General features: G+C 37.3%; 2 protein-coding genes across 4 annotated transcripts in view; one reads left to right on the top strand and one right to left on the bottom strand.

Moving 5' to 3' along the window:
• The window catches only part of LOC126827432 (E3 ubiquitin-protein ligase MIB2), a 31,753-nt gene extending 23,311 nt beyond the window's left edge, over positions 1 to 8,442 (bottom strand). The window contains exons 1-9 of one of the 2 annotated variants that reach the window (XM_050556742.2): positions 8,273 to 8,442; positions 6,172 to 6,379; positions 4,451 to 4,622; positions 3,725 to 3,831; positions 2,996 to 3,178; positions 2,595 to 2,761; positions 2,111 to 2,215; positions 1,833 to 1,937; positions 1,108 to 1,312 (exon numbers count right to left, since the gene is read on the bottom strand). In XM_050556742.2, the coding sequence (XP_050412699.1) occupies positions 1,108 to 1,312; positions 1,833 to 1,937; positions 2,111 to 2,215; positions 2,595 to 2,761; positions 2,996 to 3,178; positions 3,725 to 3,831; positions 4,451 to 4,622; positions 6,172 to 6,376 (1,249 nt within the window). In that variant the 5' untranslated portion in view covers positions 6,377 to 6,379; positions 8,273 to 8,442. Of the gene's footprint in view, positions 1 to 1,107; positions 1,313 to 1,832; positions 1,938 to 2,110; positions 2,216 to 2,594; positions 2,762 to 2,995; positions 3,197 to 3,724; positions 3,832 to 4,450; positions 4,623 to 6,171; positions 6,380 to 8,272 lie in introns of both variants that reach the window. The other variant, XM_050556741.2, reaches the window with a different exon arrangement.
• Positions 8,443 to 16,421: 7,979 nt separating this feature from the next.
• LOC126827438 (arrestin domain-containing protein 3) lies at positions 16,422 to 25,815 on the top strand. 2 transcript variants are annotated; one of them, XM_050556755.2, is made up of 7 exons: positions 16,422 to 16,831; positions 18,947 to 19,120; positions 19,922 to 20,148; positions 20,951 to 21,133; positions 21,806 to 21,988; positions 24,425 to 24,602; positions 25,340 to 25,815. In XM_050556755.2, the coding sequence occupies exons 2-7, from the start codon at positions 19,060 to 19,062 to the stop codon at positions 25,486 to 25,488; spliced, it is 981 nt and encodes a 326-aa protein (XP_050412712.1). In that variant the 5' UTR covers positions 16,422 to 16,831; positions 18,947 to 19,059; the 3' UTR covers positions 25,489 to 25,815. The 2 variants fall into 2 exon arrangements, with proteins under 2 accessions (XP_050412712.1, XP_050412711.1); XM_050556754.2 differs by having other exon boundaries at positions 16,422 to 16,826.
• The last annotated feature ends 271 nt before the right edge of the window (positions 25,816 to 26,086 follow it).

Genomic DNA, 26,086 nt, shown 5'->3' on the forward strand with positions numbered 1-26,086 from the left:
CATATTGGTGGACATCCAGCTTTGTAAAGTTTGGTCTGTTTTCATTAGCCCAACCGGAGCAGAACAGTAGGACGTTAAACCCCATTTCACTTCATTTCATTTTATAGTTTGTGTGCATTTTGATGTACGTTAAAACATTGGTCAAAGTCACATGGATAAAAAGTATCGATAATCTGATTGTCGTTGCCATAAGAATGGGGTAATAGGCTGTGTTAGCTGATAATGAGATTCCCTAGTTGTGTACAGAGTACCGATCCTTGGAGAACTCCCCAGTTTAATTCAGCTGTATCTTACTTAGCATCGCCAATCACATTTGATTGGATTCGATTGATAAGGTATGAGGCGAACCATTTTAGACAAGGTATTGAATGCCGTGCTGCGTCTCGAGAGTCTTCAACCTTAAATGTTTTCTAGATCTTCATATATCGGTAAATCAATATGCACCTTCGTCTCGTGAGCCTTACCACTATGTATACATTTCACGTAAATTAAACAAAACATTTCTTTCTAAAGCATCTACAGGCATTTTCAAATTGATAAAGGTCAACAACGTCGACAGTAATAAAGAGAGGTCGTTAGAAAAGACTTTCTATTCGGGTGAAAATAAAAATTGTATGTGAAGATGACGTCAATCGAGAGATGACTTTAGCCCGTAAAGCGTATTTCAAATTCGTACTGGGCCATAAGTTTGACTGTAATTATCGGAAATCGTTGAACAGATATTGTTGAAAATATATGTTATTGCTATGATGATGAACATTAAAACTGTATTTGAATTTTAAGTCGGACGAATGATACTTTCAGCTCCAGTGTGTCCACAATATTTTTCAATTATCGGAAATCGTTGAGAATCCAGAGGCTTCTTTTTTATGAACTTAAAATACCGTGTGTATATATCAGGTCAATCGGATAACACGTTTTAGTTTTCAGAGCGTTCCAAGATTTTTCAAATTGATCCAGGGCGACAACTCCGAAAGTAATTATCGGAAAACGTTAGATAACAATCCCATAATAACTATTAGCAATTGTGGATGAGGAAAAATATTCTTAACAAGTTTTAGAAGTCGAACTGTTTATAAAATGAAAACTTTAGTGTATATGTAATACCTGACATGTCAACAGTATCATCATCGTCATCTTCGTCATCATCGTCATCTTCGTCATCATCGTCATCTTCGTCAACTTCATCAATCAATTCTCCTGGCGCAGGTGTACAACAAGCAGGGTTATACACCCAAACTCTTCTACCAAATTTTACTACTACGTCACCATCTGAATCTATCTTACTGACTCGTCCAACCTTACCTAGATACTAACATACAGATAATCATTTTATAAGCAACCTCCATTACAGGTGTAACATTTATTATAGTCTGCAATAAAAGTTTTCTTTGTTATAAAGGCACGATTCTAAACCACTTAAACACCGCGAAACGATCGTCAGAAAGTAGGAGCAAACCAGATAGTGTAACAACAAAAAAGAACAATACACTGTGTGTTCAGTCATTGTTTAATTACGAAAGATAATATTCGATAACGAAAAACATAATCCGTATTGCGATTTGCCAAGAGACCAGCGAACGTCCTTTGTGGAGTTTTGTGGAGTGGGCCCTTTGGTCTACTTGTGTAGATATGACCGGTATAGTACCTGTGTGATTATCTGTATATTCCTGATAATATATTTATCACACCATTAAGGAAGGATATGTTTAGTATCGTCGAACATCTTATATGTACAGTATCTAATTCAGATGATTTCACGTTCGGAATCCCATTTTAGTTCGGTGGGGAAGGATCAATTATAATATCGAAATGTAGAAATGACAAATTACCGATTTCATTTGAGGTTGGTATCCGCCATGATTTTCCAATAAAATCTTCACCTTTTCCTCGTCCGAGAGAATGCGAACAACATCCCCAGCATTAACGTCATAAACCTTAAATATGCAACATGATACATTACATCATTTCATATATAAATCAAACGAAATAAAACAGAAACTAACTTAGTCAAGAGAATACAAAACAGAAAACTATATTCCAGCTAAACCAACTTTGTATTGACGTCGATTTACTGTGGACTAAAAAAGCATGCGATAAAATCACTCACCTTTTTCAGTACCCCCGGATAAAATCGAAATTTACAATCCCCAAATTCAACTAGAGCATGGCCATTTGGTGCAAATCCTTTAATTTCACCAGTTTTTCCAGCACACTAAAATGAATAAATAATAGGAATATTAGATTTAATGGTAGCTTCATAAATCCACTATATGAGAAACAATGCAAAGTAAGTCCAAAGAAAGAGTGAAACTAAATTTCTTTTACAAGTTTCCCTATTTCATTTGAAGAAAAATTATACATGTATTTCATCGGTCGTTACATATTTTTTTAAAAATGGGTTCTGTTCTCACAATTTTTAGTACTAGATCCTATATTTAAGTTTTGGGAGCATGCAATCAATGACTTGATGCCGGACATCACCAAACCTCTGTATTTCCTTGTAATGTTACACACAGTTGCGTTTGGAAACTGACTAATGTTTTCTGATTAGTTTTATTTTTAATTACAATTTCAATGTTTTTAAAACTTACGTCTAACATGCTTTTAGTAAAACCCCCATGCCGTTTCTGTAGTTCTTCTATTTTTTCAGTTGACACCATTATACACACAGAATCGCCTTCTTTTAAAACCTCTTCATTGGTAACTAACCCGCCTTTTTCAGAACTCGCTTTTGGAGTAGTGACCTCTTTCTGTTTTTCTGTAGGTATATATAAGTTACATATATTATAATCACCGTGAACTCCCATCTAGGTTCTTAAAGCATATATCGCATAAGTAGAAAAATAAATGATAAATGTTAATCGAAGGTGTTAGAACTGAAGTAATCTTTGTTATACAGGTAGATTCGAATACACGTTTGTTACAAACAAGCATATGTAGAACCCGAATAGTTTTACAACCGACGTGACAACTAATCTGTTTAAATACATACCACAAACAGGGAGGTGATCTCGATAGTAATATGTACCACGTGATTCTTGAACAAACTGTAAATCTATTTTACCACCTTCAGCTCCAAGTCGGTAGACGCTACTAATACCAGACGACCACTTGACGCTTATTGTATTTCTAGTGGAATTTGAGGAAGTGTCGTGTTCAGTGGCTATCACTTCACCTGTACTACCATCGCCTCCTATACGTAAACACAAAATATTTGAATAAAACGTTATTTAGGCAGAGTGCACACTTATGTGTGTGAATAAAAATAAAATGTCGATATTTGATTGAAATTGATACAATATCGTTTTAATATATATAGTAGGAGGATACCACTTCCATATGTTTAACGAAAAATACCAAAATGTCAATATAGTAAGAGATGGGTGGAAAAAACAAAAATCGCTGATGTTTGATTAGGTTTGGTAGAGTGCCGCTTTATTTGGGGAAAATAAACTAAACGTTGATAATAATAGGATTTGAGGTAGGGTAAAGGAACTTCATCTCTAAAAGAAAGCGCAGCTTAATTTCTCATCAAAATACGATTCCAACCACACGATATGCACCCCGCCCCCCCCCCCCAAAAAAAAAAGAACAGTAGCAAATGGTATCAGTTTTTCGAGACGGATTAATTGTTGATGGTAATTTTTGGGCTTTCAAGATGTGCTCACATCACAATAAACAGCTGCAAGCCAATTTCCCTAATGTGAACAAAGTTTAATACCGTCTTGATCACCCCATTTCCAATCATTTCCTCTCTTAACAATGGCTCCGGCAAAAATACCCATGGCTTGAAGTTTAACACTTGTTGCTCGTTTGCGCACCAGTGTCCTGGAGGAGAAACGTATTAATATTTCATTACTTAAAGATATATTATGAAAGATTAGATAAAGAGCTGACAGTCCTCACTACAATAGTTAAAATCTAGATAATGTACAGGTGATATGCTGAAAATTTCAGTCGAAGTGCGTCACTCTAATCCGAGAAAACTTTATTTTAAAATCACTATAGCCTCGATTGTCATTGTTACCGCTGTCACGATAATATTGACAAAGTCTCGATTATCCATTTTTGCGTTTTATCATCAAAGAGAGTTGAACAGAAGATCGGATTCAAATCCAAAGAAAATCTGATACATAAGATGGCACCAAGAGTTGATTATAGTCTTTTCTTTTTAATAAATACCTAATTAATAGTTTATATAACATTTCATGCCTAAAAAAGACCCGCAATAGGCAGATTTAGCTCGTACACAATGCATGTTTAAAAAGATCATTCAAATGCACAACACAAATTGAATGTCTACGTATATTTGCTTTTCTTCATAACTCGAAAATAGGCGTAGTTATCGAAAATATAAGCCCACATTATAGCTGTATGAATTCAATTATCAATTTATTTTATTTCCGAATCAATTATAATTAAAGAAATATTGCTGATGTCGCCTTACCCTGGATCATTAGATGTGGTATATCTTTTAAATTCATGCTGTATAGTATGTTTGTCAGTAACGTAACACGTATGACAAAGATGACACTCTTTGCAGACGTTACAGGTCCATCTCATCCCAAATATTCCTCTTTCAGAACATACAGTACAATTATACTGCGTATGCCGAACACCTTTTAAACAGTAAAAAAAAAGTATAAATCGTAAGCCATGGCACCTCAGCTACAAGAATCCTAATGAACTGTGTTGATTTGGTTGCAGTTGTATTCCACATACCAAATCCGATTCAGGCAATAGTTTTTCAAATATTTTGAACGAATACAGTCATATTCCTGAGGCAATGGCCCGAGAAAAATCCCTCCCTAGCCTCTCTTAGACTGAAAACTTGAGTTTTTGACGGAGTGTGTCCATTCTCATCGGGGGGGGGGGGGGGGATGGCTGAATGGTTAGCGTGCGCGCGCTGTATCTTAAAGTCTGTCATTGAGTTGACTGGCGTGGTTTCGAATCCCTGGTTGTACGTGACAAGGAGTAGGGTCGCCTGTCCAACCTCGTGGGTTTTCTCCGGGTCCTCCGGTTTCCTACCACTGCTAAAGACCCCTATGCGCAAGCGAATTGAAATAAAATTAAACCATATGTTACTCCCGAAATGACCTAGTTTGTGTCGAGTGGACGTTAAACCCCATTTCTCTCTCTCTCTCACACCATTCTCATCGTACAATCAAATCTCTCCTGAGTACAGTAAAATAAAGGGAATTTCATGACTGCCGCTTAACGGGGGTATCCGCTTTAAAAAAAATCCAGTGTTTGTTACTGCTGATTTCAAGAAAATTTTTACCCTGGCCTTGGGTGTATCGTGAGCAAAAATCGATACTCGCATCGGTAAATTTGGCCGTCGCTGAAACTCGCTATTGGAACGAAAATTCGTTGACCCAAATCTCCGATTTTAAGTATTCGCTAATATTTATCCATTTTTGTGAAGAAAATATATGAATTATTTATTTTATCAAAAAAGCACATGTAGGCTATTTCTGTCCAGCTTATTGGGTGAAACACAATACGTAACATAACAGCCCTTCTCTTTGATCTGGGGTCTTCGGACAGTTGATTAAATGTATTAAAAATTGTGAAAATTTTGTTCGTCTGGTGTGTGCTCCAAGAAATGATAAAATGATTCCACGTGCTCGGCGATTACCCAATGTTTACATTGTAGCTATTTTGGATAGCCTCGTTTATCACACAATTAGTTTATTTGCAATATTCTGTTATGCACTAGTTAATTGAGCGTAATACATTTCGCGCGTTATGACGTAATGTAGCCGCGATTGTCATCAGACACTTTACGGCAACATATTTAGAGCTGGTTAAGCCCGGTATATTTTGTCACGTAGTAGTAATGCATTGTTTGTTGATCAGACTGTTGAACCAATCATAATTTGGGGCAGAAATTTGCGGCGAGTAGGACAGAGCTTGAGTGGGGTTAGGTCTAATAAAACGAAACACGCGAGGAGGAATATTGGATGAGTATTAAGATTCACCAGTATCGTCACTGGCTTTGTGGTTTGATTTATATTCACTAGTATCGGCAGTGGTTTTGTGGTTTGATTCATATTCACTAGTATCGGCAGTGACTTGTAATTTTTAATGGATTCAATTGCAGTGTTATCTATGTCCAATGCGAATTCCAATGTGGGAAATGTCCGATAAATGAGTCAAAATCGTTACCTGTTGTAGCGTTGTCTAGGATCAGGAGGTCATGTTTACCATTCTGTCCAATTCTACAGTTGTTGCGTTTACCATTATCCCAAAGAACTTCGACTGTTTCTAAACCACCCACGCCTACAACAGTACCAACATGTCCTTCACCGCCATCTACATCACCTGCAGACCAATCAGGTCCTCTGATAACACGCTGTCCAAGTATTGACATCCTCTAAACGCATAAACAATATTGTTAACACATCTCAACACAACACAATACATGATTGGTGACTGGTGTGTGCCGAGTAGAACATTCGAGATTTCGCAAGCGCTGATCTAACTTCTTAGTAATGGTGTCCACGGGGTCTGATAGCGAAAGCATGTCTTTGTGAAAAATACAAATGGTCCCGTGTGCAGATTGGATGTACCCGTAAAATATCCCAGGGCGGGCGGCTATGGTGGTGGTGGGGGAAGTTGTAGTGTCCGTTAAAGATCACCTAATGAAAGTCTCGACAGGACAACTAACCCCATTTCATGCTATTCTTGGTTTGCCCCCCCCCACCCACTCATTAGCCATATAAAAGTAACATTAACAGTTACAGTTTTTATTTACAGCAATGGTAATAGCATAGAATATATATAATTAGTTATAAGCAGTGGTTTATATTAGGAAACAATTCAACGTCCATAGGCTGTAGATTTTAATCTATATCCTATTTCATTGCATGTTTAAATAGGCCCTTATATATATATATATATATATATATATATATATTCGAAATAAAGATGTTTTAGGGAAAAAAAACTAGGTTTTTGCTTCCTAAAACATCTTTATTTCGAATATCTAACACCTAAGAGTAGCTTTAACTATAACCTTTTACTATATATATATATATATATAGTTAATATGGTGGTGATAATACAAACACATAGGGTATTAAAGGGCGTATGGCTTTATTATTTCGAACTTTTAAAACGACGAAAATGGTCTAAAAGCACATATTAATGTAGTATGAATGAATATAAATGATTTAATTTCAACTTTTAAAAAAACATTGTGATTTCTTTTCAATTATGTTCGGTACAATACGCGAAGAGTCCAAATAAAACGGCAGTCGTTTTCATCTGCGTAGTGCATTCAACACATATTTTATTATCATTTTATGATTACCAATTACTCCGCATTGCCTTGTAGGGCACGTTATGTTCATTACAAATGGCACTCGAAGCCATAGAATACACGAATCGTGTACTGATTATAATCGTTCATTTTGTCTCAAATATTGGAAATTAGGATCCCATATTTCTCAGGCAAGATAACATCATTAAATGAAATTGATCAACACTGAATTCTACGTCGTGTTTGGAATTTCGAATATTATATAAATACCGAGTTGGAGGTTTAGCTCCTTTAAAGCTGGGCATACCCTGAAATAGTTTCCTAGTAGAGCCAAGTTTCGTCCACTGAAAACCGAGTTAAATGACATTAAATTGTGGAAAACTAATGGCAAACTGTTTTAATTCATCGAGAATCAATTACTAATAAATTTACTACAGATTATCATATTTAAAACATAAACAAGAGTAATATATTCATTTTCGTTGTCATAAACACGCTTTGGCACTCATATGGCAAAGGAACGTTTGATAGTTATAAGGTCTAATAAATTAAAAACTAGAATAAAGAAATCAAGCTCGACTCCCTTAAACCCCGGAATCGAAACTTGTGACGAACATGGAAAATGAAATACTTACTCGTGAGTACGAAGAGAATTTTTAATAAGCGAACAAATAAAAAAAATCCAATTTCATTCCCTAAAACTTCATCTTTAAAGCAATAGAAACTGGTGACGAACATGGAAAATGAACTACTTCCTCGTGACAATGAAACTACTTTCGTAAGCCAGCAAATATTGTTTATTCTATCAATTTTTGTTACGCCCTTTTGTATTCTATAGTGCAAGTACTAGCTATTTAGGAATCGCCCATTTTGTGTGCTTTTGTGGAATGTTCTGTGGAATAGTTCTGAATCTCTATCTCATATAAATAAAGACATCATAACTCGAATCAAGGTACAAAGATCGTCTAATCTAAGTATTTATCAAAGGTTTAATATACAACTTACCTCGTTTTTAAATTACTGTTCCTGCAAATGTTAAACTTTTAAGCTGATTAACACCAAAGACACAATATTGTCACTTTTCTTCTCAACAAGGACTATAATTCTGGGAAAATCCCTTTTAAACGACCTTGCCCTTTCATTTATATCCAGTTTCACAATACGGACTAAGACTAGTATACTTTCCTCAACTTAACCTTCTTCCTTCAGATATAAGATCTGGAGAGAAATGCCTGGAGCAAAACTGGAGGAAGAAAACTAGAAGCCCGATAATAGGGTGGGAGGGTGGGTAGCAAAATACATATAAACTACTAAAACATAAAACCGGGAATATTTCTATAAACCATGCAGACGTTGATGGGCAAGTGACAAATACAGTCATGTCACGTGTTCCATACTTCCGGGCGTAGGTCAAAGTTGTGAACAGTATACTTTCCTCAACTTAACCCATACCGCGGTATTTCATACCATCCTTTCCTAAAACTGTTTGTCCCTGTCAATCCCTCGGGCATGCACCAATAGCAAAAATGAGAAATATCCGATGAACTTTCCCGCTCAACGTAGGGGACCTCCAGATAAGCGATCCATCGTCTTACTGAGTCGCCGTTACCACCCAAACCGGCTTAGTTCAGGACAATCCAATATATGTAATGGGGTGCCATAAAAAAATGGGGTTTAACGTCCACTCGACACAAACTAGGTCATTTCGGGACTAACATATGGTTTAATTTTATTTCAATAATTCGCTTGCGTGTAGGGGTCTTTAGCAGTGGGAGGAAACCGGAGGACCCGCAGAAAACCCACGAGGTTGGACAGGCGACAAGACCTTTCGAAGAACGTCAAAATCACTAAAAACACTGAGATAACTGTTCAAACACGAAGTGGGTTCTGTTAATATTATTAATTCCAACGTGGATGTATAGGAAAATACAAGACAAAGATTGCGCCAAATTAATCAAATTTCGAGATATATCCAAAATTGATGCCCCAGGAATTGAAAACACTTTTATATCATACATATTAACAATACTACGTACACTAGAATCCCCTATAAGCAACATTGAATGGTGATGTAATACTGGCGCCCTAAAGAAAACCGAACCGAAATTAAATATATTTGTCTTCCGATTTGGAAAACAAAATCTTACAATCCACAAATTCCAATGTAAACCAAATTTGTCTTTTCGGAAACCCCCCTTACTGGGGTATAACAACATGTGTCTATCACCTTTATACTCTAATACAACTACCTGGTTTGCAAAAGAAATTTGTGGAAACCAAACTGGGATAGGGGAGGTAGCCGGAACAATCAAGGTACAATTTATTTGTTTCTGTTTTATAAAATTAATAATGGCTGAAATCATATTAAAAGGGGGGAACTTATCGACTGTGCAAAAACATTTATACCTGAAGTTTTTGGAGTTCTATACGGGGTAAAATGGGGGAGAGTGACGGCATCACTCCCCTTCATAGCGTTACAATCAAGAGACATGAGGTCAACGGTATGTGGTCCGAATATTAAATCAACTCTTTTAAATGCTAAATCTGAAAGACATGCATCCGATTTAAAGAAAACCCTAGAAGGGCCATCAGCAGGATTATCTTAAGATGGGATGAAAACTAAATTCATATGAATATTTAATCCTTGCAGAATAAAAAATATGTCCTTAAGAATGATATTTAAATTTAAAGACCGACTGCCTTGTTTTTTCCAGCTATCCAAAAGCGGTTAATTATCAATATTAACATCTAGGCGGTAATCTTTAACATCATGCGTAACACAAGTTAAAGCCCTTAAAAGAGCTAAAGCCTCTTTTATCATGATTCGATAATCAATTTCAGATGACCGCCAGTAGTCCCCGAAATACTGTTTCTGACTGTTGAAAATAAACTCAGCACCCCATTTGAAATTTGAAGCATCAGTAGACAAACATAAAACTAGGTGCTCCTCCTTAACCCATTGTTTAGGACCCTGCCAGTCAGGTAGAAAACCCCAAAATACAATTCCCTCCCTCAATTCTAACGATAAAAGACATACATCTTCTTTCGACGTCAACAACTTTGAAATCGCGTTAAAACATTCCGAAGCAAATAATCTCGCTCCTGGTACTGCTAAAGAAAACCAAATTATTTTCCCAGCAAATCTTTGCAAAGATAATAAATTTAAACTGTTAGATTCTAATATAGATTTCCTAAGGGCCAAAAATTTACAAACTTTTTCCTCGCTTAGATGAAAGGTCTGCTTTTGCACATCAACCCACATTCCTAAATAAATTAAGCATTGCGTTGGGATTAAAATAGACTTCTGCAAACCAATAAAGAAACCAAGACGAACTACAACTTCACAGGAAACGTAAATGGCGATTTTCGCGCGCTCTACGTTTGGCAATGGCAAATTAGAATTTATCTGCTCAACGAAACGGTCATCGATATAAATTAGGTTATTTACGCCAATAGACCGTAAATAGGAAGAAACATGAGTATTTAAGGTATTGTATATTTAAAAGCAGAATTCTTCCACCCGAATGGAATAGTGTTGCATACATAGTACACGTTATTCCACTGAAAACTTAAAAGTTTCCGCGAGTTTCTGGAAAAAAAACATGGTCATATCCACTCTTGTCATCTAATTTTGTTACAAAAGAAGAATTAGTCGCAAATCTAGGAATATCATTTGATGAATCTAAGGAAAAGGGGCAATCCATCATCCAGCAATTAAGATATCTCATGTTTATGTTTAAACATAATCGCGTTTTGGCAGGCTCTACAGTTAATGGAGAAACTACGTAAGGCGGGGATACTTCATTTACTTTACCTCAAACAGTATTGGCACCAGTGGCAAGACGGTTCTTAATTTCCGTTGTAATAAAATCTTGAAAATTTAGACAAGAGTTAGAAAACACTTTAGAAGGTGGATAGCTATGATCATATTTTCTATTTCAATAAAACCCGTTAAAATGAACTACGAAATTTTCCACATTAACCCCGTCACTTAACCAATTCAAAATATTGATAGAATCCGGGGATTCCAACAAAATATCCCGCCATTTATCAACATGCGAGTGGATACTTCCTGCCCTAAAGTTATTGGGATCCCTAACAACTAAATTTGTATAGAGGCTTCCAAAGGGTTATATAACACATATTCAGCTGCATTGACTTCTTTCCACTGACAAGGTTCTCCTTCATAGTCTACCCAAGCGTTACATATTTCCTTAACACTCTAGAAATATATAAAGCAAACAAATTATTTATTACATTTAGCTATAACATGGCCCATTTCCCCACATTTATAACATATAATTTTTGGACTTTGCGGTATAAAACGGGGCTTTTGAAACCTTTGTTTTGGAGGTTGATCCCCCATGCTTTAATGAACTTCTGTTCCTTTTCCATTAACTGATATTCTTTTTTTGGATGAAAGCATGAACACAATCAAAGAGCCCACATTAGGATTATGTTTGTTCGCTAAGAAACGCTGGAGAATAAAACCATATAACTCCGCACTTTGGTCGCATGACTTCCTAGCTTTCTCGTCAAAAAGAATGAGTTTTTGATGCAGAGTATCAAGGTTTATGTCCGAATTTCTAGAGGCATATTCTTCTCTAACCTCAACCGACTCTTTCTCTTGTTTATGTTTCTGTTCTTCCAGTTGTTCTTTTAACTTTTTAATCTCTTGTCTAGCATCAAACTAAAAATATCAAATAAAATCTAGGACTTTCCAATTTGATAGAGTATTCTCAACCTCGAGGACTTGTCTGCCAGAGCTAACATTCAGTTGGGGGGCCAGTAAACCAACGGTATTCCCCTGTTGCAACACCGAGTGTTGAATAGTATACTCCTCTAGCATGGAATTCGTTCTCCAACCAACGTGAGATAAAATGTCTCTATCTGAAACACCCAAACTCTTCAGACTAATAGCACACCCACTACGTAAACCATGTGGAGTTTCCCCATTGAAAAGCTTGATAGCCGACAAATGTTTTTTTAAGCCGGTGATTCATACCCGAGGAGGACACGGGTGCATCTTTTACGCCTACACCTCCAGAAGAACAAGGTCTGAACAAGTAACCTGAATTGAGTTCTATTCCAAGTGAGTCGCACACTCTAATGTAAGATTCCAACTCCGAAACAGCACAAATTTCCTTGTTTTCCACGAGAGGAATAATTAACCTTCTTGGCTCCGAACTTAAAGATTTTCATTCAGACATGTGAATATATAAACCATCACCATTTGGTAGTCTTCTAACCTGAGAAATCTTCAACCTACCCAAATCACCAGCCCTGTTACCTGAGAAACACAATAACTTAAAATAAGCCTTATCTCTAGCTAGATACATCAACATCAATGGCTCTACACATGAGAGTGATCTTGTCCAAAAATACAGGTTTGGCTTTTTTCTTGCAAAGTAGCGACCTTGCTTGCTCAATGCGCACCACCTTAAGGTGGTTCTTTACTGATGGTGAGGCCAACGGATTCCCTACCCCAAGCCTAGTGTTCCAATCCGAACCTCTACCATGGTCACGAAAAATCGCTCTTAAACGACCAATCAAACTGTCGACAGTAGATGGCGCCATCCGCCTAGGACAAGCGCACAAAGAATATTTGAGTACTTTATACTTTTTGGGACATGTTTCGTAATGAATTTAACTTTTACCACAACTTTCCTTAAACACTAAAAATTGCCTCATAACAAAAGGTGACGCATCATCTAAAGATCTCAGAGGATTAAGTAAAGCCAAAAAATGTTTTAATTCTTCGCTTAACTTCTGCTTCTGTTTCGAATACTTCGTATTTAACACGAAACTATCTAACTCCTTAATCCTATCACTGATAGATTTTGCATCCACAGTATATACCTGAAGGGGGAGGGAAATGAAAAATATTCATATATAATCCAAATTTTAAATAAATAAAATGAAAATTGGTAGAAATATCAGAAACATTTTTTGGGACAACCCTTTGCATTTTACCCCTTAAGAGTCAAAAGGAATGCCTTCTTAGAGTAATATATGTCAAGCATCTCTCAAATTGATATAGAGACGTGCATAATGCGAAACCCGATTAGATTCACAACATTTTTATTATATATCAGCATTAACGCGTATTCGATGATGACAACTGTACAATTAGTAGCACTTGGCAAATCACCTACAAAGAGACATTAAATCCGGCTGATAAAACCAGACATCAGTCTCGGGCTGACTATAACTAGGTATCATTCTCAGGCCGACACTCTGCATGACTAGGTATCAATCTCGGGCTGACTAAACAGTACGACTAACGTATCTATCTCAGGCTGATAAACCCAACAACTTAGTATCACTCTTAAGTTCACAAAACCATACAACTAGATATCAATATAAAAATCAAAAACCATAAACTAGATATCAAGAAGGACGAACTTTGTCACTATTATCTGATAAAAATATATCTAAGGAAAAAAAGGATGATCACATTCGTCTACAACGAAATGATGGGGAAATGAAATGAATGTGGTGGAGCGTCCTACTTTAAATAACGGGTGATGAATGTGGCTCTTAAAGTCTTATACATTCTAAAACATTTATTTTTTTCTGCAACAGTTATTTATATCCAGAAATATATTTAATTTTGATCTCTATCTATAAAATGTTGCTGTGGTCATTTATATGATTCTATAGCTCCTTTTGTAATACTCATAATGAAATTGCATTGAATCTTTAATGGTAATCGTGCTATTACAAAAAAAAAATATTTTATTTATTTTTTATTACTAATTTTTTTTTTTTTTTTTTTGCGCTATCCGAAATTATATCCAGATTATCACCCTTATTATAACCTATGAAGTTAATCTGCAGAATATCCCTAACGAAGAACATTAAGCTAAAGGAGAAAGAGAAGCTAAGATTCAGTTTCACAATTCATGGTAACCGCTCTTATGATGCCCAGTATTCCTAATGTACTTTACCCTAAAGCAGATGGACACGATATATTCGATTTCGGATGAGATCCGTAAGTAATCATTCAGAGGGCGGGGGCACCGGGTGGCCATCCAAACATGAAGTGGAAGGGAACTCGGCAGGCCCTGGAAGGATCTAGGACACCTGTCCCTGGACAATTACCCCCCCCCCCCTCCATCGTGATAACTAACCACAGGACAATTATCACCTAAATATTTTTATCTTATAAATAGTTTCTTTCTTTTAAAGATAGCCACTCTAAGCGTGGAAATACGTTCACATAACAGTTGTGTGTCTCAACAGCAACTTATTCGAAAGGTAAACTTGGATGTTGAACAAATTTGATTCGGATTTCCAAAATCTTATCTCCATCGTGATCACAAGTTTGAAGAAATCTGCCCAAAAATGTTGCCTCTATTGCGTTCAGTGTTTTCGTAAAAGCGGTGGTGGTGGTGAAACTCACGAATGGAAGGTCGCATAATGCAGAATATTTAGAGGGTTAATTCTGTCATGGAGAGAGAGAGAAATGGGGTTTAACGTCCACTCGACACAAACTAGGTCATTTTGGGACTGACATATGGTTTAATTTTATTTCAATAATTCGCTTGCGCGTAGGGGTCTTTATAAGTGGGAAGAAAACCGGAGGACCCGGAGAAAACCCACGAGGTTGGACAGGCGACCCTACTCCTTGCCACGTACAACCGGGGATTCGAAACCACGCCAGTTGACTCAATGACAGACTTTATGATACAGCGTGCACGTGCTAACCATTCAGCCATCCAACCCCCCTAATTCTGTCATGACCCCAATGCTTCACACCAGATTTGAAACATATCCAGTAAAGAATTGGGCGTCTATCATGTTGCGAAAGGGGGCGTAACTCTGGAAGAAAGGTTGTAGAACGTTAAATATTGACGGTGTTGCTGACCTCTATGCTCCACGACAATTTGACAAAAAACGAGAAGAACTAAAGTGGCTATTGCTTTTACAAGGTTTATAGTAAATGGGAGGTAACTCTGGAATGATTAAATTGATGGAGTTCATACTCTTCTGATCACGTTTCGTTTGATTAGACCTAATCCCACTCAAAAACTCAAGCACCGTAAATTTCTATCTCAAAATATGATTGTTCACAGTCAGATCAACAACCAAACAATACATTATAGGGTAACAAAATCAATCGGAATTAAGCAGAGATATATAACGTCAATGGCGGCTACATTACGTAATAACGCGCGAAATTTATAACGCGCAATTAACCAGTGCATAACGAATTATGTGAGAAAAGAGTCTATTCAAAATAGCTATAACGTAAACATTGGGTAATCGTTAAACATCGTGGGTTTTCTCCGGGTCCTCATGTTTCCTCCCACTGCTAAATATTAGTCAATGATTGATAAGTAGATCACATTTTATATCGACCTTTTTTATTCGCCAAAGTGACACGATTGTCCACAGTGCCTGCAGCCATCTTACATTTTGTGGTGACTTCTAGTTTTCGACTTGAGCCATCTGTCGAGCGGAGTGAGGCAAACAAACTTTTGACCTTTTATTACGACTTGTCCGAGATTGTACCATGGGAAAAGATTGTGTACTTGATTTAGACTGTTGTTCAAAATCCGTAGGATTTTTTTTGTTAAACTCTTAGGGTCCTGGGGGGTTGGATGGCTGAATGGTTAGCGTGCGCGCGCTGTATCATAAAGTCTGTCATTGAGTCGACTGGCGTGGTTTCGAATCCCCGGTTGTACGTGGCAAGGAGTAGGGTCGCCTGTCCAACCTTGTGGGTTTTCTCCGGGTCCTCCGGTTTCCTCCCACTGCTAAAGACCCCTACGCGCAAGCGAATTATGTAAATAAAATTAAACCATATGTAAGTCCCGAAATGACCTAGTTTGTGTCGAGTGGACGTTAAATCCCATTTCTCTCTCTCTCTCTTAGGGTCCTACAAACGGAATTCTCAAGATTATATTTGCTGATATCAATTACTTTGAATTTAAGTTATTTTCTGTGATTTGAAAATTTCGGCATCGTCTAATTATCTACAAAGCATATAGCATGGCGGTATGTTCAGAGTGACAAGCACACAGTTAAGAATAATAACAATGGGAGTGATTTTATCTATATGTATAAAGGGCGTATACGAGTGTGTCGTAAATGTAGGGTTATTAATCTATGTGTGATAATCGAGTCTATCTTATACGGTATCACGACCTGTGTTTGGTCATTACGGGCGCGGAACTGAATACATATCTGTGTTATCGATTTGTTGATACTGTCTACATTAGTATTCAAAAGTATGTCAGTCATGTTCATTGCTCGCGTCCCGGGTTACAAATTCTACATCGGGTGAAATTTCGCAATAACACTTTATAATACGTTAACGTACGTTGCTGATTCAGTAATAGTCAGGTGGCTCGTAGACAACCAGGAAGGTTTTTGTGACTTGTATTATATACAACCTGTGTACGGGGGCTCTCTGCATTTCACCACCTGGCAAATAAAATGGGAAAACTTAAGACATTCATGGTAACGTTAGCCAACACCCATGCTGTGTTTTACAGTGGGCAATTTATAGATGGACAAGTCATAGTTGAATTGAACGAAGAAATGAAGATGCGTGGTAAGGTAAAGCTTTGCTGGAATATAGTTAAACGCAAATACATTTAGATAAGCTAGAGATAAACTGTGTAAGTTCTCGTTAGTAAAGTCAGTGTTGGAATATTGTGTATTACACTGTTATTGCTTGGTTTTAGATATTACTACTACTTTTTACCTTTAAAATCCGTAAAATGATCCTGAATATAGTGAGTAACCATAATTAATAATCATGATCTATTCGCCCAGAACAATTAAATATTTGAATCATGTTTATTCAAACATTGTCACTGTGGCTGCTATATTTAGCGCGAGCGAGCATTTCTGTTTACTCAACCATTTTGTAACGCGACTGACTGCTATACGGAACGCCATAGCGAACATTATTTTCTTCTTTTTCATAAAAAAATGTTGTATGAAGAGAAATGAAAAGGGGAGGGGGGGGTAACGTCCCACTTTTTTTTTTTACACCGACAGGGTCAATGAAAATGAGTGTGTGACGAGATCCCGGTTGACTGTCACAATTCATGATACATAATGACGATCCATGTTTTACTTCTCGGCCAAGTCTACTTCTTGTCCGAACCTACATGTACAGTATGACAACCGGTAATTGCTGGAATAGAAAACAATTACATGTATATTAAAATGCACGCAACCTAAGTAATTTACAATTAATTCCATACATGGACTATATCCTCTTGGCAATATCTACCGTTAAATGAACAACCACACCCATTAAGCAGTCCACATAAAATTATTTGTCTTCAAAACAAATAACTCTTTAAATATTGCATTAAAAGGGGAACATTATAAAACGGCTTACTGTCGGAGCCATCCTAAAGATATAAACTGTTTTTGTTCCGTATTAATAAAAATGTTCTCAAAGGTAAATGTTTAAATAACCATAATCAAAAGTAGTTTGTTCATACTGTATGTTCCGTATGAAAACAAACTACTTAATTAAGGTTACTTTACAACTTACCTAAGCTATGTGTTTGTAATGTAATCTTCCCCGGTTAAAAAAAATATATATTGCACAATGAAATATTTCAACGAATGAAAAAGTTCTCGAAGGTAAATGTTTAAAATAACCACAATTATAAGTAGTTTGTTCAGGGTCGCAGTAATTCACGATGGTATATTTTTATGTTTAGCGTTTGGTCTTTCGGTTACAATAAAGCAAGAGAATCATGTTGCCTTTGATTTTCATGCCGTAACCCAGTGGGTGAATAATACCACAAACGATAGTTGTAAGAGAGAGAGAGAGAGAGAGAGAGAGGGAGGGAGGGAGGGAGGGAGAGAATGGGGTTTAACGTCCACTCGACACAAACTAGGCCATGTCGGGACTAACACATGGTTCAATTTTATTTCAATAATCGGAGGGCCTGGACAAAACCCACGAGGTTGGACAGGCGACCCTACTCTTTGTCACGTACAACCTGGGAATCGAAACAACTCCAGTTGACATAATGACAGACCTTATGATCCAGCACGCACTTGCTAACCATTCGGCCACCCGATAGTTATTAAGGTGCTAAGAAATATTATAGCGTATAAAGGAATGTGACACATGAGCTTGCTTAATGGGCGAATTATATGTTATCTGAGCGACATGTCGAAAGTACACTAGGACTCAGATTATGTGTAATGGAGATACTATAGGAATTACATAGATCATATAGTGACGATTAGCTAAAAGATGTAAATGTTCTATACAGTGATGTAGTTTTAATTAGTGTTCTTATATGCTGTTGTTCCTTTCTATTATCTTTATAAAACTGCTCTTGGCATATCATTAAAGCAACTGATCACTAATTGAGGAATTTTGAATCCCATGCAACCACATTATTGAATTCAGGAATATCAATCCATAAGAGGTTAACTCTGTTCAGTATTTACAAAGACATGTGAATTGAAATTTTCGCATTATTTGACATCCTCTGCAGAAGATAGAAGCAAGCCAGCGCCACTTACAAGTGTTGGGTAAAACCTTTGATGGACCCCTTTTTAATCCTATTGAATCAATGCCCGGAGATTATATGATATTTTGGTTTTGATTTCTTAATTAAATGGAGTACATTTTAGCACGGATTAAGCCGTGAAAAAATAGCTATATACTACATAATTTACTTCTGATTTCAGGAATTCGTATAAAGTTTGAAGGGCACGCACATGTTCAGTTTAGAGATCGTGTTTCCGAACACCACGTTGGTGGTCGGAAGCACGGCGCCAATCACGGAGGAGGACATACTGAAATGAGAACGTTTACTGGGAACGAAAGTTACTTCGAGCATGTGGTGGTTATCGTTGGCAAAGGTAAGAACATGGCTGCTGACACTGATGGATTACGCGTTAAAAGGCAGCTTCGGTTTCTAAAAGGTTGTTTTTGTAGTCGAGCGTTCAGAGCACACAGGTGGTTTTAAAGAGCGGTTCTGGTACTACTGAAGGAAAATGTGCCTTGTCCTTGATACAAAGCTATCTGGGTAAAATAGCTACTGTATAGCATATGGCCGTCTTCATTAGCCAAGTCGGACGTTAAACACCATTTTTTTTCAGCTTATGAATTCCAAACGGCAAGTATGGTATGTCTATTCGTTCTAGACATATACTCATTTACTAGTTTTATATTAGTAACATTCAGATCTGCCTACAGTTACCGTAGAAATATATACGCTTGTAATTCGTAATGATCGGAGGCCCTCTAACTTGCGGGGACCACTAGTTCGCAGTGCATAAAGGCCGTGCTTTAATCCGGTTCTGGTGACAACGACTTAAATTTCTGATATTGTTTTAGTCTCGTGATATTGCCCAATCGTTGATTCATCTTTATGATATTGCCCAATCGTTGTTTATATGTTCATGGTATTACCCAATCGCTGTTTAGATCATGATGGTATTACAAAATCGTTGTTTTATTTTCGTGATTTTGCTCAATCGTTGTTTTATCTCCTTGGCATCGTGTTATACCCGGACAATGTTTTATCTTCATGGCATTGCCCATCCCAGCTGACTTTTGTTTACAATTTACTATAGCTCTGACTAATACTGCCTAATGATATTAAATTATTTTACCTAACTTCGTTATCTAGTATTGCTTCAAATGTGTACTATTTCAAGGTCCTGGACAGTCTGGCGATGACATGGTTTTACCCGCAGGACAATATGTCTATCCATTCAATTACCAACTCCCTGCAGGATTACCATCATCTTTCGAAGGTGATCATGGACGTGTAAGATATTCTTTTGTTGGGGTCATCGACAGACCATGGAAATTTGATCACACTTGTAAAGGAGCTTTTACTGTAGTAGATCCACTGAATTTAAATATGGAGCCAACAGCAATGGTAAGTCTACGTGCATTTCTATTTAGATATACACTGGGGATAGCATCGGGTTTAAAGAATGGAGATCCGTAAAAGATATTAAAGGAAGAGATGCGCCCCAGCTTGTTAGCCTATATGGTGGCTCAGTCAGCAAGTCGATGGCTCGATCCCAGTGTAGGCTGCGACAGTTCCACGGGATCTTCCAGTGTGGTTTTCCCTTGGCCCATGGTTTTCCCTTGGCCCAGGCTGACAAGGAGATCGTCTAGTTGTTCCGAATGGGGAGGGGGCGAATGGTTGCATGACAAGGTCTGTCATTGTGTCAAATGGCGTGGTTTCGATTCCCCGCTTGAATTTGACAAGAAGTAGGACCTCCTGTCCAACCTCGTGAGTTTTTCTCCGGTTTCCCCCCACTGCTAAAGACCCCCTATGCGCAAACGGATTATTAACATAAAATTGAACCATATGTTAGTCCCGAAATGAGCTAGTTTGTGTCGACTGGACGTTTAACCCCATTTTATTGTTATTAACTCATTCCATTTGGAGACTCGCTTAAAATAACAAAGACGATCAATCAAATAAGAACTTGTCTCTTAATGTGTATACGTTAAGACTGTCTTTGAATTCCTTTTTTTTTAAAAAATATATTTAGTCTTTCGTTACATATTACAAAAGGGACAAATGACTTTGAATAAGAAATATGTACAATCTATTAATATTTCAAGAACACAGACTGCTTTAGGATAATGGGAAGAAATTACGAATCCTTTTTTTGTTACACAATTTAGTGGTACTACAGTTTATATTGTATATATTTATTTGAAAGCAACCAGCTGAAGGACGAAATAGTAAAACTTTAGGCTGTCTGTGCTGTACGACTGGTCCTATCAGTGCCGTATTTAGACTTGGAAGACTTGGTTATGTACCTGGAGAATCAATCGGATTATATGGTGAAGTTAATAATGGGAGCGACAGATTAATAACCAGTTCATATATAGAACTAATTATGGTATCTTTTTTGTCTATATCAAAGTTTATTAAATCATGGTCTATAATATTTCCTAACCGAATTGGATGCTTTAATTGTTAAATTGATGAATCTGATGATACAAAAGTACTACAATATGTCAGATATGTCCAGTTTAAAGAAATGAACGTAAATGGGTCGCAACGCAAACTGATTTACATTCAATCGTTTCTGTTTTTACTGTCATTTCAAATCAGTTATGTTCGGCGAAATACGCGAAGAGTGCAAATTGAATGGCAGTCTTGGGCGCCTGGTAGTCCGGTAGTCTTCCCTTGTTGAATATGTTTAGCCTCGTTCATCCAGTCTCTTCATTGCAGATGACACTCTAAAGCATTCTGGCAAGCGATTCGTGTGTCAAGTTTAAAATTTTAATTGTGTCTTAAATACTGGACACGAGAAGCCCATCTTTTTACCGTAAGATGACAACATCAACGTTGATTTAAATTGATCAATAAGACGTGTTTGCAATGTCCAAGACTGTGGATGATATTGAGTTAAAGACTTGTCTAGTTTAAGCATAGCTGTTAATAAAGTTAAGAATTTTAGTTCCACTTTATTATAGATTGACAACCTTGGCGTATATGATTTTAGATCACAGTTAATTACCACGCCAGAATACAGTAAATATCTCTTTGTGTTATAACTATATTTCAGACAGTTAATTACCACGCCAGAACTCGAAGTAAGAGTGTTACAAAATCATTAGCTAGAGTGCAGCATGGGTCCATCGATGGTGGGGACACGGATGTTTGGAATGGTGATTTGTTACACATACCGCCTTTACCACCATCTGGATTAAGAGGGTGCCGGATTATTGATATACAGTACACATTATCAGTAAGTTTGTGTGTACAACGCGTTTACTTCTCATGCGAAGATATGAACTACTTTTGAACTATTGCATTAACTTATTGTCCCCCGCCTTTCGAAGAAAGCAAGGGACTTTTAAAATGGGTCTGTCTGTCTGTTTGTCTGTAGGTGTTTATTAGGTCAATGCATTGATGGAGTTCGAAGATGAGCATTTTCTGCTTAGGGTAACCGGAGATAAGCTATTTGATTGGCGATGCTTTGGGGCATGATAACTTTAGTTCTAATTAAGTGAGAGTAATGAAACTTGGTGTATAGTTTCATTATATCAATACCTTAACTAAGTTCAATAATGAGCATTTTCTGCTTAGGGTAAGCAGAGCGATAAGCAATTTGATTGGCCGAAACTTTGGAATACAATAACTCTCCTTTAATTGAGGTAGAATGTTCAAACTTTGTGTAGGTGTGTGTTAGGTCAATGCCTTGAGGGCGTTCGAAGATGAGCTTTTTTTTTCGGAGGGTAAGCAGAGATAAGTAAGTTGATTGGTCGATGCTTTGGGACACGATAACTTTAGTTCTAATTAAGTAAGAGTGATGGAATTTGGTGTATAGTTTTACTACATTTACTACATGTTCTGCTCAGGGTAAGCAGAGTGATAAGCAATTTGATTGGCCGAGAATTCGGAACACAATAACTCTCCTTTAATTGAGGTGTGAGAGAGAGAAATGGGCTTTAACGTCCACTCGACACAAACTAGATCATTTCGGGACTAACATATGGTTTAATTTTATTTCAATAATTCGCTTGCTTGTAGGGTTTTTTTAGCAGCGGGAGAAAACCGGATTTAATTGAGGTAGAATGTTCAAACTTTGTGTAGGTGTGTGTTAGGTCAAGGCCTTGATGTTGTTCGAAGATGAGCTTTTTTTCGTAAGGTAAGCAGAGATAGCCAATTTGATTGGTCGATGCTTTGGGAGACGATAACTTTAGTTCTAATTTAGTGAGAGTGATGGAATTTGGTGTATAGTTTTATTACATCAATACCATGACTAAGTTTTATCAAGAGCATTTTCTGCTCAGGATAAGCAGAGCGATAAGCAATTTGATTGGTCGAGAATTTGGAACACAATAACTCTCATTCTAATTGAGCTAGAATGTTCACATGTAGGTGTTTATTAGGTGAATGTCTTGATGAAGTTCGAAGATGAGAATTGTCTGCTAAGGATAAGTAGAGATAAGCAATTTGATTGGTTGATGCTTTGGGACACGATAACTTTAGTTCTAGTTTAGTGAGAGTGGGGACACTTGGCGTATAGTTTTACGAGCTTTTTTTCGTAAGGTAAGCAGAGATAGCCAATTTGATTGGTCGATGCTTTGGGACACGATAACTTTAGTTCTAATTAAGTGAGAGTGATGAAATTTGGTGTATAGTTTTATTACATCAATACCTTGACTAAGTTCGATCATGAGCACTTTCTGCTCAGGGTAAGCGGAGCGGTAAGCAATTTGATTGACCGAGACTTTGGAACAGAGTAACTTTCCTTGTAATTTAGGTAGAATGTTCAAACTTATTGTAGGCGTTCATTAGGTGACTGTCTTGATCTAGTTTAATGATAAACATTGTCTGCTTACGGTAAGAAGAGATAAGCACTCTGATTGGTTGATGCTTTGGGGCACGATAACTTTGTTTATAATTAAGTGAGAGTGATTAAACTCCGAGTATAGCTTCATTATATCATTACCCTAAGTTCGATGATGAGAATTTTCTGCTTAGACTGAGGAGAGATAAGCAATTTGATTGGTTAAGACTTTAGAACATAACAAATCTGCTTTTAATTGAGATAAAATGTTTAAACTTGATGTGAAATGAAATGAAATGAAATGGGTTTTAACGTCCTACTGTTCTGCTCCTATACTGGGCTAATGAAGACGGGCATACGCCATACAGTGTGCTATGAGGGAAATTTTGCCCGGGCAGCGGCACCATCGCCTACTCTTATATTCCAACTGCCAAGGGATATTTTACGTGCATTCCAATGTATACACGGGACCTCGGTTTTTCGTCTCATCCGAAGGACTAGACAGCTGTCCTTGTCAGGCCCTCTGGTAGATTTTCAATAGATGAATGTCTTGACTGAGTTCAATGATTAACATTTCCAGTTAACGCTAAGGAGAGCTAGCTAAGCAATTTCATTGGCCAATGCTTTAGGATAAGATAACTTTGATTCTATCTGATAGAGATTTATGAAACTTAGTGCATAGTTGATAATCAGTTTGATTGCATCATACTTTTGAAAAAATAAATGTGCGTTAAATTAAAATGTGTCATCTATTTATTTTGGGGTTTCGGCGGGTGACATCAGCCTCGCTGTTGGCTTGTTTCCTTCTGGTTAGCTGTTCATTGGAAACGCATTACAGGTTTGGATGAACTATATTATACTCATTATTGCACCTTTTCAACTTTACAGTTGACGGTAGACCCTTCTGGTCCATCTATGGACTTGGTGGTTCCTATAAATATTTTAATTGGTTCCATACCTCTACAAGCAGCTGTAGCACAATATGGACCACCAGCACCTATGGGACCACCATCTGATGGCAATATACAAAATCTTCCATCAACTGTCCCCTCCGCACCCAGTATGCGTAAGTATATAATATAGTGCATATTACATTTGATGAAATCCCCAGAACATGTCTTTTTATCTCATTTGTAACATCCATATATATTTATATAACATTGTATAAATTTATAAAGAAAGAAATATAATAGAGATAAAATGTGGTTTGACGTCCACTCGACAAGTGTTGGATCAAAACAATGCTAATTGAGACAATGCAGAGAGAGAGAGAGAGAGAGAGAGAGTCTAACGTCTTACTGTTCCGCTCAGACTGGGCTAATGAAGACGGGCATACCGCCAAGTGATCTTTTACGTGCACATTAACGTGTACACGGGACCTCGGGTTTTCGTTCAATCCAAGCGACTATACATTGTCCCTTGCCAGGCCTGCACCACTGACAAGGAGAAGCCACGTTGGGAATAACCGATGTACTTTCTCCGCCAACGCAGGATCGAACATGGGGCCTCCAGGTTAGCGAGCCATGCACTTTGGCCACCATACTTAGTGTCACAGACAGGCAGGGACTCGAGACCTCGCCAGATCTTATGATATAACGTCCACGCGTTAAATCATTTGGCCAACCAAGCCACAACATTTATATGGCATTTTATCGTAAGGAAATTACAAATTTTACCCAAAAACAAGCTTGTTACCAAGGGGTTACTAGCTACGAAACTCCCAAACCGTAAAAGTGATAAAAATAAACATATCTGTGAAATATGAATCCGAAAAGAATGAAATTCGACTTCTTCTTTTTTCAGCACCACCATCCTATGCAGAAAGTGCACTTGGTAAAGTAGATATTCGGACAGAAAACGACAATGAACACACGCGTGGAAACATGGAGTTTGCACCTGTTTATACCTATTATAACTGGAACCGACAAACTCAAGACAATACACGGACGTAATTGTATTCCAAATGAACTTGAGCACGTGTATGAAGTTTAATAACAAATGAACATGAACATGTGTATGGCGTGTAACCACAAATGAGCTAGAAGACGTGTATGAAGTTAAATAACAAATTAACATATTTTCACTATTTGCATAACCAGTTAGAATCAACATAACACAAAATTCCAGGTGTTTTTTCATTTACTAATGCAAATTATTTTCTGGGCCGGGGTATTTAGCAGTTACAATACGGGTAATCGTTTAATACACTACCAGAAAGTATTTCTCTATTACTTTTTCAATATATTAGTTATTCACTTCCCTGGCACATTAATAATTATAGGATTAGTCATAATCGTTTAGGAATAAATTTTCTGTGTGACTGATTCGATCCAAAATTAACAACTGATTGGAAAGCGCGTTTTCCTAAGATGGCACTTCATATTTGTGTTTTAGGTGTACAAGGAAAAACCCAAATCCTCAGGCCGATGACTCGGACATTCGGGAAAAGTATTTTGAATAGTTGATTCTAGATCACTGGAACCTGTAACTTTGAAGGGGACGAATGGAATAACCCGCCCCACTTACCAGAGGCGGATCCTAATTTTCGAC

The sequence above is a fragment of the Patella vulgata genome, chromosome 7, assembly GCF_932274485.2.
Source record: "Patella vulgata chromosome 7, xgPatVulg1.2, whole genome shotgun sequence".
Classification (NCBI taxonomy): Eukaryota; Metazoa; Mollusca; class Gastropoda; family Patellidae; genus Patella; species Patella vulgata.

What these genes read in the sequence shown, in the direction of transcription:
- LOC126827438 (XM_050556754.2), top strand. Translation starts at nt 16,709, where the DNA reads ATGGGAAAACTTAAGACATTCATGGTAACGTTAGCCAACACCCATGCT. An exon ending in CATATATAGAACTAATTATG is followed by an intron (nt 21,134 to 21,805) that starts GTATCTTTTTTG and finishes ACTATATTTCAG; the next exon opens with ACAGTTAATTACCACGCCAG. An exon ending in ATATACAGTACACATTATCA is followed by an intron (nt 21,989 to 24,424) that starts GTAAGTTTGTGT and finishes TCAACTTTACAG; the next exon opens with TTGACGGTAGACCCTTCTGG.